This window comes from Galeopterus variegatus, unplaced genomic scaffold (assembly GCF_000696425.1).
Source record: "Galeopterus variegatus unplaced genomic scaffold, G_variegatus-3.0.2 Scaffold1213, whole genome shotgun sequence".
Taxonomy (NCBI): Eukaryota; Metazoa; Chordata; class Mammalia; order Dermoptera; family Cynocephalidae; genus Galeopterus; species Galeopterus variegatus.
The window spans coordinates 396,922-410,680 of record NW_007727324.1 but is presented as its reverse complement, the minus strand read 5'-3'; the positions used below and the strand labels follow the sequence as shown (position 1 = coordinate 410,680).

General features: G+C 41.7%; 1 protein-coding gene across 1 annotated transcript; it reads right to left on the bottom strand.

Moving 5' to 3' along the window:
- Positions 1 to 5,568: 5,568 nt before the first annotated feature.
- On the bottom strand, positions 5,569 to 7,103 carry KDM4D (lysine (K)-specific demethylase 4D). Its single transcript, XM_008575592.1, is given in 2 exon segments — positions 5,569 to 6,752; positions 6,755 to 7,103. Coding segments are annotated over 2 exon segments (1,533 nt in total).
- Positions 7,104 to 13,759: the final 6,656 nt, after the last annotated feature.

Genomic DNA, 13,759 nt, shown 5'->3' with positions numbered 1-13,759 from the left:
AAAAACTTAATCTCCACTGTAGTTGTTGAGGGCGGGAAATCCTATTTTGGTAATTGAAAGATGGGGCCTCGAAGAGATGATTGCATTGTAAGACCATGCAGTAGTGAATGGATTAAAAATGGTGGTCATGGGCGTGGTTTGGGAAGCTTTAAAAGGAGAGTGAATGAGGAGGTTAGTCTCTCTGCTCTCTAATCCACCAGTTTTTGCAATGTGATAGTCTGTTGTCACTGTCACCACCGCCAAGGCTTTCACCAGATGTGTTCCCTGGACTGTGGGCTTCCCAGCCTCTGAAACTGTAAGTAATAAATTTTGTTGTCTTTATAAATTACCCAGTTCCGTGTATTTTGTTATAAGCAACAGAACAGACTAATACACTCACCTTTATATAATTTTCATTTTTAATGTCCCTAGCTTTTCCAAAATAGAGTATAGCAAAAACTTATTATTGGATGTGGGCAAACAGCTGGATATGGGCATCTTATACCAAGAAAGTGGTCCAAATTGTGTTTGTCCAGATTATGTCAACATGAAATAATATAGATTCCTGAATATAGTTGCTTGAGAACCCCCTCCACAGCCACCCCCAACTCACTAATCTTTCCAGAAAACTAACTTAGAAACCAGTTTAGCTGTACTATTTCTTATTCTTATTGGGAAAGGGAATAGAAAAAAAAAATATGAAAGTAATGTAAAAACATAGGAATGCAATAGAAGTATTTTCTTAAAATTAATTTTGTGCTTATTAGCTCATTATGTTCTTATTAACTCGTGATATTAATTCATTATATTCTTTGTCTTTTATAATCCAAATTTTTGTTTGTTTTTGTTTTCTTTTTTTTTTTTTTTAAATCTAGGCTTCCGGGCCTAGCCCGTGGCACACTCGGGAGAGTGCAGCGCTGGGAGCGCAGCAGCACTCCCACCGTGGGTTCGGATCCTATATAGGGATGACCAGTGGGCTCACAGCGCTCACTGGCTGAGCGCGGTGCGGCCGGTCTCAAAAAGGCCAAAAAAAAAAAAAAAAATCTAGGCTTCCCAGGGCATCTATCTGCCTGGGTAAAGATTGTAATATTGATGAAGAATAACACAGAGGAATTCAGCTTCCAACATCAATATAGGAATGTGAGCCAGGCTATTGTCTCAAGAGAGACTTTTAAGAATTCCTTTATTTCTCTTCACTGCCAAATCTACAACCTAATACTACCACCTAAGTTTAGTAATCACCAATTCTCACTAGGAATACAAGAACAAAAATACCTTGTCTTCCATTGGGGCAGATGAAAAGAGTCACCCAGATGCTAATTTGATGGTGCTTACTCATGGAGCTAATAATTTCTAAATAAATTTTCAACAAAGCCTTGGTGTTTTACTTTACTTTCACTCCCAGTTTACTAGGAATTGTTAAGACAGTTCACAATTTTCACCTTCTAATTTCTTGTCTCCTATTGTTTTCTCAAGTATAAACAACATATAACAAATTCATATATTTTAGTAATTCATATTTTATATGAATTCAATTTTAATAATAAATTTAAATTTTAAGTCTAAGTTTTTGTTGTTGTTGTTGTTTTTAAAAAAGATGACCAGTAAGGGGATCTTAACCCTTGACTTGGTGTTGTCAGCACCACGCTCAGTCAGTGAGTGAACCGGCCATCCCTATATAGGATCTGAACCCATGGCCTTGGTGTTATCAGCACCGCACTCTCCTGAGTGAGCCACGGACTGGCCCTTAGGTCTGAGTCTTAATAATAGTATATACCCATAACACCATCAGTCAAAATGAGATGTATAACTTACCATCTTATAACATGCCTCAAGACTGCAACAATCTAATCAATCCCTACTACCCGCCATAGGCAACTATTTTCTTCTACCCCCACACTGTAGTTTGGCCTATTCTTGGAGTGAATAGAAGTGTAATCAATCATACAGTATGTTTTCATTTGAACCTGGCTTCTTTTGCCCAGCCTGATGTTTGTGAGATTCATCTACCATGTTGTGTGTACCAGCAGTTCATTTTTATTGCAGAATAATATTTAAGTAAACTACAGTTTTTCCACTCACCTGTTCAGAGACACATGGATTGTTCATAGTTCTTGTTATGAACTAGGTAAATACCTAGGGGTAGAATATCTAGGGATAGATGTGTGCTTAAGTTTATAAGACACTGACGGTTTTTTAAAGGGCTGTATGATTTTACATTCCCACAAGCTCTGTATGAGAGTACTTCAAAAAGTTCATGTGAAAATGGAATTAAAATATAGTATGAATCCTTCCATGAACTTTTTGAAGACCCCATGTATGTGTCAATTACTCTGAACATGGTACTATTTTTGTCAGAGCCAGAATACATGATTCCAGTAAATCCAGGGATAGAACTGGCAAGATGTTTGCTTCTTATTCTTGTAACTTCTAGTGCTCAAAGGAATATGTCTTCACCAGGGTCACAGCAATAATTCTATAAATTGGAAACAGATTGTTATCTGGCCAATTCTATCTATTCATATCATTGAATAACCATGCAAACGAGGATTATAATGTCAGTGAGCGTAACAGGCTTTTACTCTTTAAGGGAAATTATACTTTGAAACACAATGTAAAACCTAAAGTAGCATTAAGTTTGGGTCCCCTAGGTAGCAGACTCTAAGAGTTCAGCATTGAGATATTTATTAAAGAGTGTCCTAGCAATCCACCTCTGAGGAAGGGTGGGGAAGGAAGCAGGCTTGAGCAGAAGAAAAAGTGGAGCTGTGATTCTGGTCAAAGATAGTCTCAGCCATTCCTGCAGGGAGTTCTCAAGCTGAAATGGCTCTTCAGAGTTGTCCCGAGCTGAGCAGAGACGGCCAAGCTTTATGTTCCAACAGTGAGCAGTCACTGGAGGAGGGCCACACTGGGCAGAGGTATGGCCTCAGTGGAGGTAGCTCTCTGCAGAGGAAGGCACTGACGACTGAAGGCCGTCTGCCTACTGCACTCCACGGACAGTAAGACTTTTACTTCCCACGTATAAGCTTATTCCTTGCTCATGCAAGATCTCCTGTGGGTCCAACAGCTCTCTAGGAGAACTCCCTTCCAAGTGAAGCCAGTGTACTTTCATCTTATGGTTCCACCATCTCAGCATTGGCTTAATCTCCTTTGCAGCCAGGCTTCTCACTCCCATCCTCCTCTGTGCCTGGATTCTCTGAGTTTAGTCTCTCAGCTTCAATTTTCCCCAGAATAAACTTTCGTCTTGTAGTGGATTGAATTATGTCCCCCTCAAACTCCCTGAAGCTTGAATTGTGTCCCCCAAGTTTTATGTATTTGAAACTTGGCCCCCACTGTGACTGTTAAGAGGGTAGGAAATCCTATTATGGTAATTGAAAGGTGGAGCCTGGAAGAGGTGCCTCAAACTCCCTGAAGCTTGAATTGTGTCCCCCAAGTTTTATGTATTTGAAACTTGGCCCCCACTGTGACTGTTAAGAGGGTAGGAAATCCTATTATGGTAATTGAAAGGTGGAGCCTGGAAGAGGTGATTAGATGGTAGGACCAGGCAGTAGTGAATGGATTAATAATGGTGGTCAGGGGTGTGGCTCTGAGAGCTTTCAAAAGGAGAGCAGTGAGGAACTATCTCTTTGCTCTGCCATTTTCACAATGTGACTCTGCCGTCACTGCTACCACCACCAAGCCCTTCACCAGCTGTGTTCCCTGGACTTTGGGCTTCCTAGCCTCTGAAGGTGTAAGCAATAAATTTTGTTTTGTTTATGAAATACTCAGTTCCGTGTATTTTGTTATAAGCAACAGAAAAGGACTAATACACATCTCCCATTACATTAAGAAAAACAAAGCTGCCAAGCTACATGGCACAGGAATGAAGACATAGGTTTCTGTTTCTCCTGATTCAGAACTTCAAACACTAATTTTTCTTTATTCCCTCCTTCAGTTTTACCAGGTGCTTCAAATTCCGGAAACTTACAAAAATCTATTGGGTGGAGACAGGTAAAGTGATTCAAAGGAGAGGGGTGGCTTGCGTCTCTAAAATATTTCTTTCTGTATCAAAACTTTCAATTTTCAAAATATATTCTGAATTTGTCCACCTTGGGCATTTTCAATATTAACAAGTAAGTCTAAGTAACCATCACTGTCAATCGTAGTATTTAGGTGGTCTAACTGCTTTTCCTGCACCCACATTCTATACAGAACAACTGATTATTTAAATATGTAAATCACACCATATCCACTGCTTTTGTAAGCTTCCAATGCCTTCTCATTTCATGTTGTAAAGAATTGAAATACTTAACATGAGACACCAGGCTTTACATTCTCTGGTCCCTGTCTCTCTCCTTCTTCTTCTCTATGCCCCCAGACACAAATGAGTTTCAATTCTTCGAAAAACAAAATCACCAAATTCCACATTAGGTCTATTGTACTGGTGTTCCCTGCAAGTGGAAAACTCAGCTCTGGACATTCTTTTCTTGTCAATTGGGTCACTAAAAGGTCTGCCGCCCTATGAAGCTTCCCTGACCAGGGACTTAGGCCAGCACCTGCCCAGTCTGCTCTATCCTCCAGTCCTGCATTAGCTTCTTCACAGCACATATTGTTGATTGCACTTGACTTGTTCATTTATTTGTGGACTTATTTATTAGGATGAATCAGTAAATTAACAATGTGAAATATATATACAGCCTTGAAAAGGCAGCAAGACTTGGAGGGAAGCTAGTCAGATGATGGTACTTTTTCCCGTGGTTGCTGATCACTCCCAGCAACTTGGGTCCTATTGCCCAGCCAAGTACCAAGCTGATCTACCAAGTCATCCTCAAAGTATGGCTGCAACTAAATATTCCCAGCCAGCCTGACAGCCAGAATCCAACATCCATCCCCCAGACTCATTCACCACAACCACACAATGTCACCAGACCATAAGAATAAAATTAAAGATGATTTGAACCATTTTTCAGACTGCATGATAAAATAGTCTCCATCCTCAATCTCAATTGTTTGAAACTACAATATTAGAAATGAAGTCAGATTTTAACATTATGGTTACTTTTAATATATTTGTGAACAAATACTGGTGACAACACATTTTAAATACAGGAATAACTTAGAAAAGTAATTAACTTCCTTCTGTGGCTCTACTAACTTAATTTGGTCAAAAGTGTCTCATTTTGCAAGCAATGGGTGGTGGGGAGGAGAAAAAAGGGAAGGAGACTGAAAGGGAACCAAAGGCCAGGATGCTTCATAAGTGCAGCAGTCTCTACAAGTTGGCCCAGAGGATGGAGCCTGCAGTAGCTCAGTTTCCAGCAACCTCAGCAGGACCTAGTTCTCAGAGACACAGTACTCTCCAGTGGACGAAACCTCAGCTGGAGACACAGTTCTTAACACTCGCAAAACACATTCTATGGTCTGGGAGGAAGGAAAAAGTATAGCGAACTTGATGATAATCACAGACTCAGCAGCGTCCAGGGTCATCACTGGAAGGGCGCTCTCATGCATGACCAGTGTCCTGCAAACTTGACCCAAGTTCTGAGATGTAAATGCGACCAGTCTCAGCAAACCTCCACACGGAAGAGCAGTGGGGTATAAAGGCGGCCCCTGGGCTTAGGGGACAGAGGCCCAGAAGCACCCAGAAGCCTTGGCAGGATGCTGGGGCCCAAGACCCAGAAGTTCAGACATGTCCGTCAAAGCTCCATCCACAGGCAGGGGCTGAGGATCAGGGCCTGGAGATGTGGGCGCTGTGCCCATGGAGAGATGTCTTTTGGCTGGAGCCTGGAAGGTCCGCTCCTCGGCGTCCAGTTCCTGAGCACGACGACGACGACCACGACCACGACCATGTCTGCCAGTTGACCGGCAGGGAATGTGGGCGGACGGATCCGGCTCTGGCTCCGGCTTCGCAGAGCAGCAGGGAACTGTGTCCCCCGGGAGCGCAGAAGCGCCGCAGGCCAATGGGCGCCGCAGCGCACGGCGCTCGAGGGCGCGGCGGCGCATCCCACCGCCAGGCCGATTGGAGTGCCAGGCCTGGCGGGAGGGGAGGTGCCTCAGGCCCGGAGCAGTTTTCCCAGGAGCTGAGTCCTCCCTCCAGGCGGTCAGCTCCGGGCTGGCCGGCGCCCCGGGCCCCGCGTGATCCACGACCGGCCGGTCCTGCCCGCGTTTCCACAGCTCGTAGCGCTCGGGTTGCAGGATGCGCACGAAGGCGTCCATGGAGAAGCTCACCCTGGCCTCCCCGCAGCTGCACTGAGACGCCACTTTGCCATAATCCACCCATCGCGGGGTGGCGAAGTTGATGGCTTCCGCGCAGTTGAAGCCGTGGTTGAAGCCAGCGTGGTAGCCATAGGGAAACGTCACCATGAACTCTCCAGCCTCCTGAGTCATGCGATTGCAGGGAATGCCGTTCTTCTTGAGGACAGTGGGCGAGATGAGAGCCACCTTGTGCCGCAGGAAGGCCTCACAGCCTCGGGAAGTCCTCAGGAAAAGCTCCCTGGCCAGGCGTTCCAGCCTCTGGCCGTGTTCTGGGGGCACCGCGTACCACGTTTTGGGCTCCCCAAAGTGCAGGTAGTTGATGCTGTAAAGGTCCATGTCCTCCGTGTGCCAAGCAAAGGTAGCCTTCCACATGCCAAAGTACAGGTAGGGTGTGTTGACGCCTTCAATGACAACTCCACATTCCTGCTCCAGCAGGTCCTGAATGGTTCCCAGGTGACCAAGGTTCCATTGTTTGGTGTTTTCATCAAATAAGGAGCCGCTGATGTCAGCACCATAAATTGGTGGGATGTAGAGGCGGTTCTTCAGTATTTTCGCTCCAAATCTTCAAAATTCAAGTGTGGTGGAGTCTGATATTTTTCACTGTTTGCCAAGTGGCGATAGTCCCCCACAGTCATGGCTTTCTTCTTTTTATGGTATTGAGTGAACACACCTGCCCGCCCAGAGACCACCTGCTGGAGAGGAGTGGCTATTAAGATGTCATTGATACCATCATAGTTCTGTCTGGCTTTCCATTCCTTGGGTGGAATTACCTTGGCTAGGCCAGCTCGGTGTGCACCCTGGGATTCCATGTAAGCAATATATTTATCAAAATTATTAAGTTCTTCTTTGGTTGGACGAAATATCATTATGCTACAATTTGAATTTTGAGACTTCATAGTTTCAATTTAATAAGCAGCCAACTCCCAGTGTTTAGGTATACTCTAGCTAGCTGATGATGCAGGGAAATGCTACTTTTAAAAAATTGGGTTGGTATATCTATGAGGCAGCAGGATCCACAGCCAACTTTTCAGCAATTGAGAGGATAATATTTCCTACGCTTGTTGCTTCACCAGTAGGACTCCACCGTGGGCATCAGCCTTGGCCAGGCACTGATGGTGGCTGAATCTGCGATTCTGTTATGTTCCTCAGTTGGTGGCTGGTTCTGCCTTCTTGAGGTCATTTGAATTACCTGGGCCTCAGCAGGTGACCCAAATGTAGCAGTGTGTCTTCAGGGCAGTGTTTAAAACAAAATCTAAAAGAAAGAATACAGAAAAAATGGAAATTAATGTTTGGAAAAAGTTATTAGGGAACTACAAATTAAATACTGCAATGGGACACTACTATTACAAAAAGAGGCTAAAATTTTATAAGATTGACAATACAAGTGACGGTGTGGATGTGAAACAATGGGAATTCTCATTCCTTATGAGAGAAAATAGGAAGTATTACAGTCACTTTGGAAAACCATTTGGACAGTATTTTTAAAGTTGAACATATGCATTGCTATGATCCAACTGTTCCACATGCCTAGGAAATGTGTATGGCTCTGTGCTGAAAATCACATCCAAGAATATTCATAACAATATTTCTATTAGCCAAATGTTTAAACAACCCAAATGTTCATCAGCAGTAGAATGGATAAGTACATTGTAGTATATTATACAATGGAATACCATATAGCTATAGTAATTAAGATAAACAAAAGCTACATGAAAATACAGGAATCGATTTTATACAAATAATAAAGAGCAAGAGTATCCAGACTCAAAAGAATGCCTATTATGTGATTTAATTTATATAAATATCAAAAGGAGGCAAAGCAATCTATCTTCAAAGTCAGAGTAATGGTTATCTTTGGGAAAGACAGGTGGTCGTGGGTGGGAGCATAAAGGGGTCTCTGGAGTAAAGTTAATCCGTTCAGGACCTGGGTGCTCATTACACACCCCTCACAATAACTAATTGTGATAAATCCTCAAGTTACAATGATTTTCACAAATTTCTGTATGTTAATTTAAAAAACAGAGTTTAGGGAAAAAAGTATTAAAGACTACTAAGAGGCATATTTCATTGCATCAAAAGGAAGAGTGATTGAAAATAAATCAACTAAACATTCAATTAAAGAAGCTGGCCAGTTAGAATTAGGGGAAGGAGTAGTAAAGAAATAAAGAATAAAGATGATATGTTTCCTTAACTTAAACTGTGTGACTATGTGGTATTTGCTCTCCACGGCTTGCAGAACTGGTAGCAGCCCTACACGGATCAATCTAGTGTGACAGAACTTTTCTCCATAGAGAAGTACCATTCAAAGATATGAAGAAAGCAAATAGTAAGGTTCCAATCAGGGTTCGAGTTTTTCTAGGCAAGTGTAACTCAGGGAGAGAAGGACAAGAGCGCTGTGGATTGGATGGAGGAGCAAGACACTGAGCATAATGATGGACCATTAAAAGTACCCTGAGTAAAATAGGAAATGAAAACATGAGGGTGGTTAAGGACAGTGAAATAGTATTTGATTCATGAAATTTATTTGATAAATTTCTCCATTTGGTCAAATAATTCTGTAAGAACACTAGGATATGTAAGCTAGAAAAAGAATGGGATGCTCGAAACAGATTTTTTAAACTAGGGGCAGTTTTTACCAGAGTGCTTATTTTGTTAATATCTTGAAATCTTCCCGAGTTTTGATTTTATGCCACTAAACTTCAAACTATTTCCCTCTTCCCACATTTTGCCTTCCAAAATTTCCCTTGCTTCTCAGTTCTTAAATTCCACCCCTTCCTAAGTGGATGATCTTGACCCTTTATCTTCCTTACTGCCCCGACAAAACACCATATCTTCTTTCATCCCCTGTAGATCTCTTTTGTCACTTATCCCTTCTACCTCATACAATGTGAATAGCAAGAGTCACGTTTATTTAGCACTTCATTTTGCCAGGCCTTTTATTAAGCATTTTCTATATAGCATCCCGTTCAAACCTCACAACTAATCTATGAAGTTGGTTCTATCATTATCCCCATTTCACGCAGGAAGAAACCAAGGTATAGAGAAATTTTTGTTTAACTCAATAGCTTGTGTTCTCAATCTTTAGAGTTATGTCTGGACTTGACTTATTATAAAAGTATTTTGAGAGCATGATTTGTCTCTTGTTCATTGTATTCTCCAAAGGATCTTAGTACCTTATATATTGCAGGCACTCAAAAAATAGCTGTGGCTATTTGGCACACACTGCCCTCTCTCTCCTCTTGGTTATACCTCATCTTTCTTCCTGCTTCCCTAGAAGGAGACTCTCCTCTCAAGGGCTAATTTCTCCATTTGAACTTTTAAAATCAACACCACCCATTTGCTCTAGAACTATGTTCAACACCCATTTGCTCTAGAACTATGGTCAATTAAATAATCATTATCATCTTTGTCTTTTTTAACTCATCAGTCATCAATCTCTTTTCTGATTTAAGCTACTGTCCCTTCTACCTTCCTTTCAGTACCAAACATGTCAAACACATAAATGAAAATAGTCTATATTTATGAACCCATTTCCTCCTCTGTCTCCTTCTGGTTCTCCCCCCACCTTTCTACTAAAATTGCCCTCTGCAAATCATCAAATTGCCCCCCAAATGCTGCTCCAGGGGTTACACTTTACCTCTCCACTGGTTCATAGAACACGTTCTCCTTCCTCCTTAAAGTTCTCTGACCTCAGGGCACTGATATTCCCTCTTAACTCTAGTTCTTCTCTTTGTCCTTGGTTCTGTCTTCTCTTCCTACCACATAAATGCAGACCTATCTCAAAGCTCAATTCTCATCCCTCTTAGTTATCTTTCTCCCTTTAAATTTACTGTGTATGTTCATGGCTTTTGTTCATACTGCACGCTCCCCCTTTAAATGTGTTGTTGTCATAACTCTCTAATGCTGACTCTCTCCTAAGCTTCTGCTTTCCTTCATCTCAGGCAGCCCACTCAGCCCATGAAATTCAACCTGTTTGTACAAATTGAACATTTTGCTCCTGAAACTAATCTTCTCCTTTAGATGTCTTTATTTCTACCATTGATAATACCATTATCCTAGTCACCATTGACTACGTTACATTTCCCTCTCCCCAAACATATGGACAATGACTGTCAGAGGATCCAACAGTAGTCTACTGTGAGACTCCCAAGGATACTTGTACACCCCAGAGAGATTTCCTGTGATCTCCTTATCATCCTTATATAAGAAACCAAGGATCCATCTTGCCTTCCTCTCGTACGTAGAGCTGTCACCACTAAAGCTAGACCTTGAGGATCTACAGGTGCTATGATTACCAGTATCATGTGATAGTCTCCCTATCTCACTCTAATTTTTTAATCTTAAAAATTATTCTACAATGATTTTATTTTAAATTCTTTATACTTTTTGGAATATTCATCAAATATTTAATTCTTTCTACTTGAAAACTTGCTCTAAAGAAATACAAAAAGTGAGACAATTTAGAAGGACAGTTAAATATCAGAAACAAATTCTTATTGAATATACAATTAAAATAAGCTTTGAGTTGAGCACTTTGTATTTTTAAAAAATTTTTATTGAATCATGATTATACATATTTTGGGGATTCAATGTTGACATATGTTGATCAAATCAATATTACTAGCACATATATTATTATGAACCATACTTATTTTTATGCCCCTTGTCCAATCTCTCCCTCCCCCCTTCTCCTTCCCCCTCCCCCCTCTAATTACCCTAGATTTCTTCTCTCTCTCTGAAAGAGTAATGGTTACTCTGTTGATTTGTTGCCTAGATGATCTGTCCAATGCTGAGAGGTGTGTTCAGGTCCCCAAACATTATTGTAGAGCAGATGCTTCTTCTGTCACTGTGGAATGGGCTTTGTGGAGAGAGACATCCTCTTCTTTTCTTTGGTCTCTGCTGGTGACTCTCCTTGTGTCAATGCACTCCAGTTGCTGGTGGACCATCTGGGTGGTGGTTGTGTAATCTAGACACTTTCACGGCAGCTGTGGTTATTGTGGTGGCTGTGGTGGGCCACCCACATGGAAGTGATGTTTTTGGCATGCTCCTTCACACTGGCAGTGTGCCTGGTTGTGGGAGGGAGGTCTGGTCCTTGACTCCATACCTCAGATCCCCAGGCGGTCCCAAGGGACTGGCAGTGGGCCTGGGCTGGAACTAATTTTTCATCCTTTGCTTACTTCTAAAATGGGGGAACTCCCTGTGGGGAACAGTACTTGAGCTGTGTGATTTAGCTAAATTGCTACTTTGCTGCTGATTCCCTAGGCAAGGCTTTTTGTGCAGCTCAGGTTTTAATGGTTGATGTTATAGGTTCTTCTGGCTCTCCAGAGACCTGGTGCACCTGAGTTGTGTAGAAACTCTGGTCTGGGCCTGTGTCTTTTCATCAAACTGCACCCCATGCAATTCTATATTCCTGACAAGTCTCCTCTGATGGTCCTGTGCTGATTGGGGTGCCAGTCAGCTGTCCTTGCTGTGCCCCATTGTTCCCCTCGTGGGCCCGTCTCCCGCACTGCCTGTGCTGCAAACACTTCCCACGAGATGGGCCATGCACTGGTCCCTTGTGATGACTCACCGGCCTCTGAGTGACTCCTTGTTTTCAGTTGTCTCTGGCTCCTCACTCCTATATGGGTCCACGGGAACTCTATTAGTGGTCTTGCTGGCCTGGGGGCCACCAAGGCCCTCTTCTCCCCTGCTGCCTAAATGCAATTTCATCCAAAAGGCACAGCTGCAGCTTTTGCCTGCTCCTGCTCTGTGTACTTAGCAGCTCCAGCCTTAAAGCAGCCACAGCACAAAATGGTGGGAGCAGTTCTTTCTTTCTCTCATTGCTTCTCCCGCCTTCACGCACTCCATAGGTCTCTCCTCCTTGTCTCCTGAACTCTAGTGCCCCCAGCTTGGCTGCTGTTGCTTTTTAATAGTTGTGAATTGGTTGATTTGTGGGAGAGAGTGATGCTGGCGACTGTCTATTCTGCCATCTTGACCCTCCTTTCTGTATCTGTTTTATAAACTAAATTATTTTCTTTCAACTTTGCTAAGGATTCTAGGAATAATGAGGCAATGTTTGCTTTTATATATAGGTTTCAGATGTTGCACATCAAAAGGAAATACTCTGATTTTATAAGTGTATTTCTGTCCTCAAAACAAAACTGCTCAGAGAACAGACCAATAGTTACTAGAGATGGGAAAGGGGGATGGGGTGGGGAGTTAGGGAGTCATTGGGTAAAGGACATGATGAATAATTATGATTTGTAATGATAAACATGCTAATAATATTGATTTGATCATCATATACCGTGCACAAATACTGACAGTCAATTCCATATCCCATAAATATATATAGTCAAAAATAAATACATTTTTTAGGAAAAAGAGAATTGCTTAGAAATTGCCTGGTACTGTGATCCTTCAGTGATCCAGCGAAACGTGTCACTTCTCTGAGTCCGAAATGGTTGCTTTGACTGTGAGACTGCCTTCTTGCTTCCTTCAATTGTAACCACAGATACCAGTATAGAATAAATACCCCATCACTTCAGATAGTCTTCCATTCTATCCTTATCCATGGTAACCACAGTAACATGGAATTCTTTAAAGTCTTCAGCTAAGGAAACTTGAAAGTTCTGACAATTGAAGAAATGTATCTTCTTATCAGAATGATTTTAAAAATAATAATACTTGGTCCCTTAAACTTGATGGATTTCTGGAAATTAGAAAGTCTTTCTTCCATGTATTTTAAAAATAATGGCTCCTAAGCTTCTCCAGTGTGTGTGTTTGGAGGGGGCAGGTTTAAACTCGGGAAGGTGAGAAGTGAAGTTGAGTAAGATGAATAGCCCTTTCAGTGCAGCCCCTGCCCAAATTGTCAGACAAGACAAGAGGACTTTTTGTCTTTCATACTGCATACATATTTCAACTCTATTACTTCAAATGGGAGGATTGTTGAATGCCTCAGACATTAGTCATTGTTTTTTTCTGACAGGCAATTATGTAAATATTGTGTTTAACAAAAAAATTCGTTCCAAGTTAGAAAATCTACTTACCATTCATTGAAATTAATTTACAACTATAATATTTGATAGCTGAAAAAATGTTTTATGGTGATAGGTGATTCAACTTTTCTCCTATTATTGGACAGTAATTTTCACTTTTCCACAATTATTACTAATTACTTTTACTTAAATATTTATTCCATATTTCAGTATCTAAAACAGTACGCCCAGTAAAATATTGGTTGAATGAACAAAATTCCTTAGATTACTTATAAATGGAATTACTTTAATGTAGAATTTAAATGTTTTAAGGTCTTTAACACATATTGCCAAAACTTGCCAGAAAGAACATACATCTTTCATCCTCAGCATTGAGCAACACTACTTTGAAAATTTTTTTTTACTAATTTGGTAAGTTAAAAAATGTAGCTCAGGGCCAGCCCATGACTCACTCGGGAGAGTGTGGTGCTGATAACACCAAGGCCACGGGTTCGGATCCCTATATGGGTATGGCCAGTTTGCTCACTAGGGAGAGCGTGGTGCTAACAATACCAACTCAAGGGTTAAGATCCCCT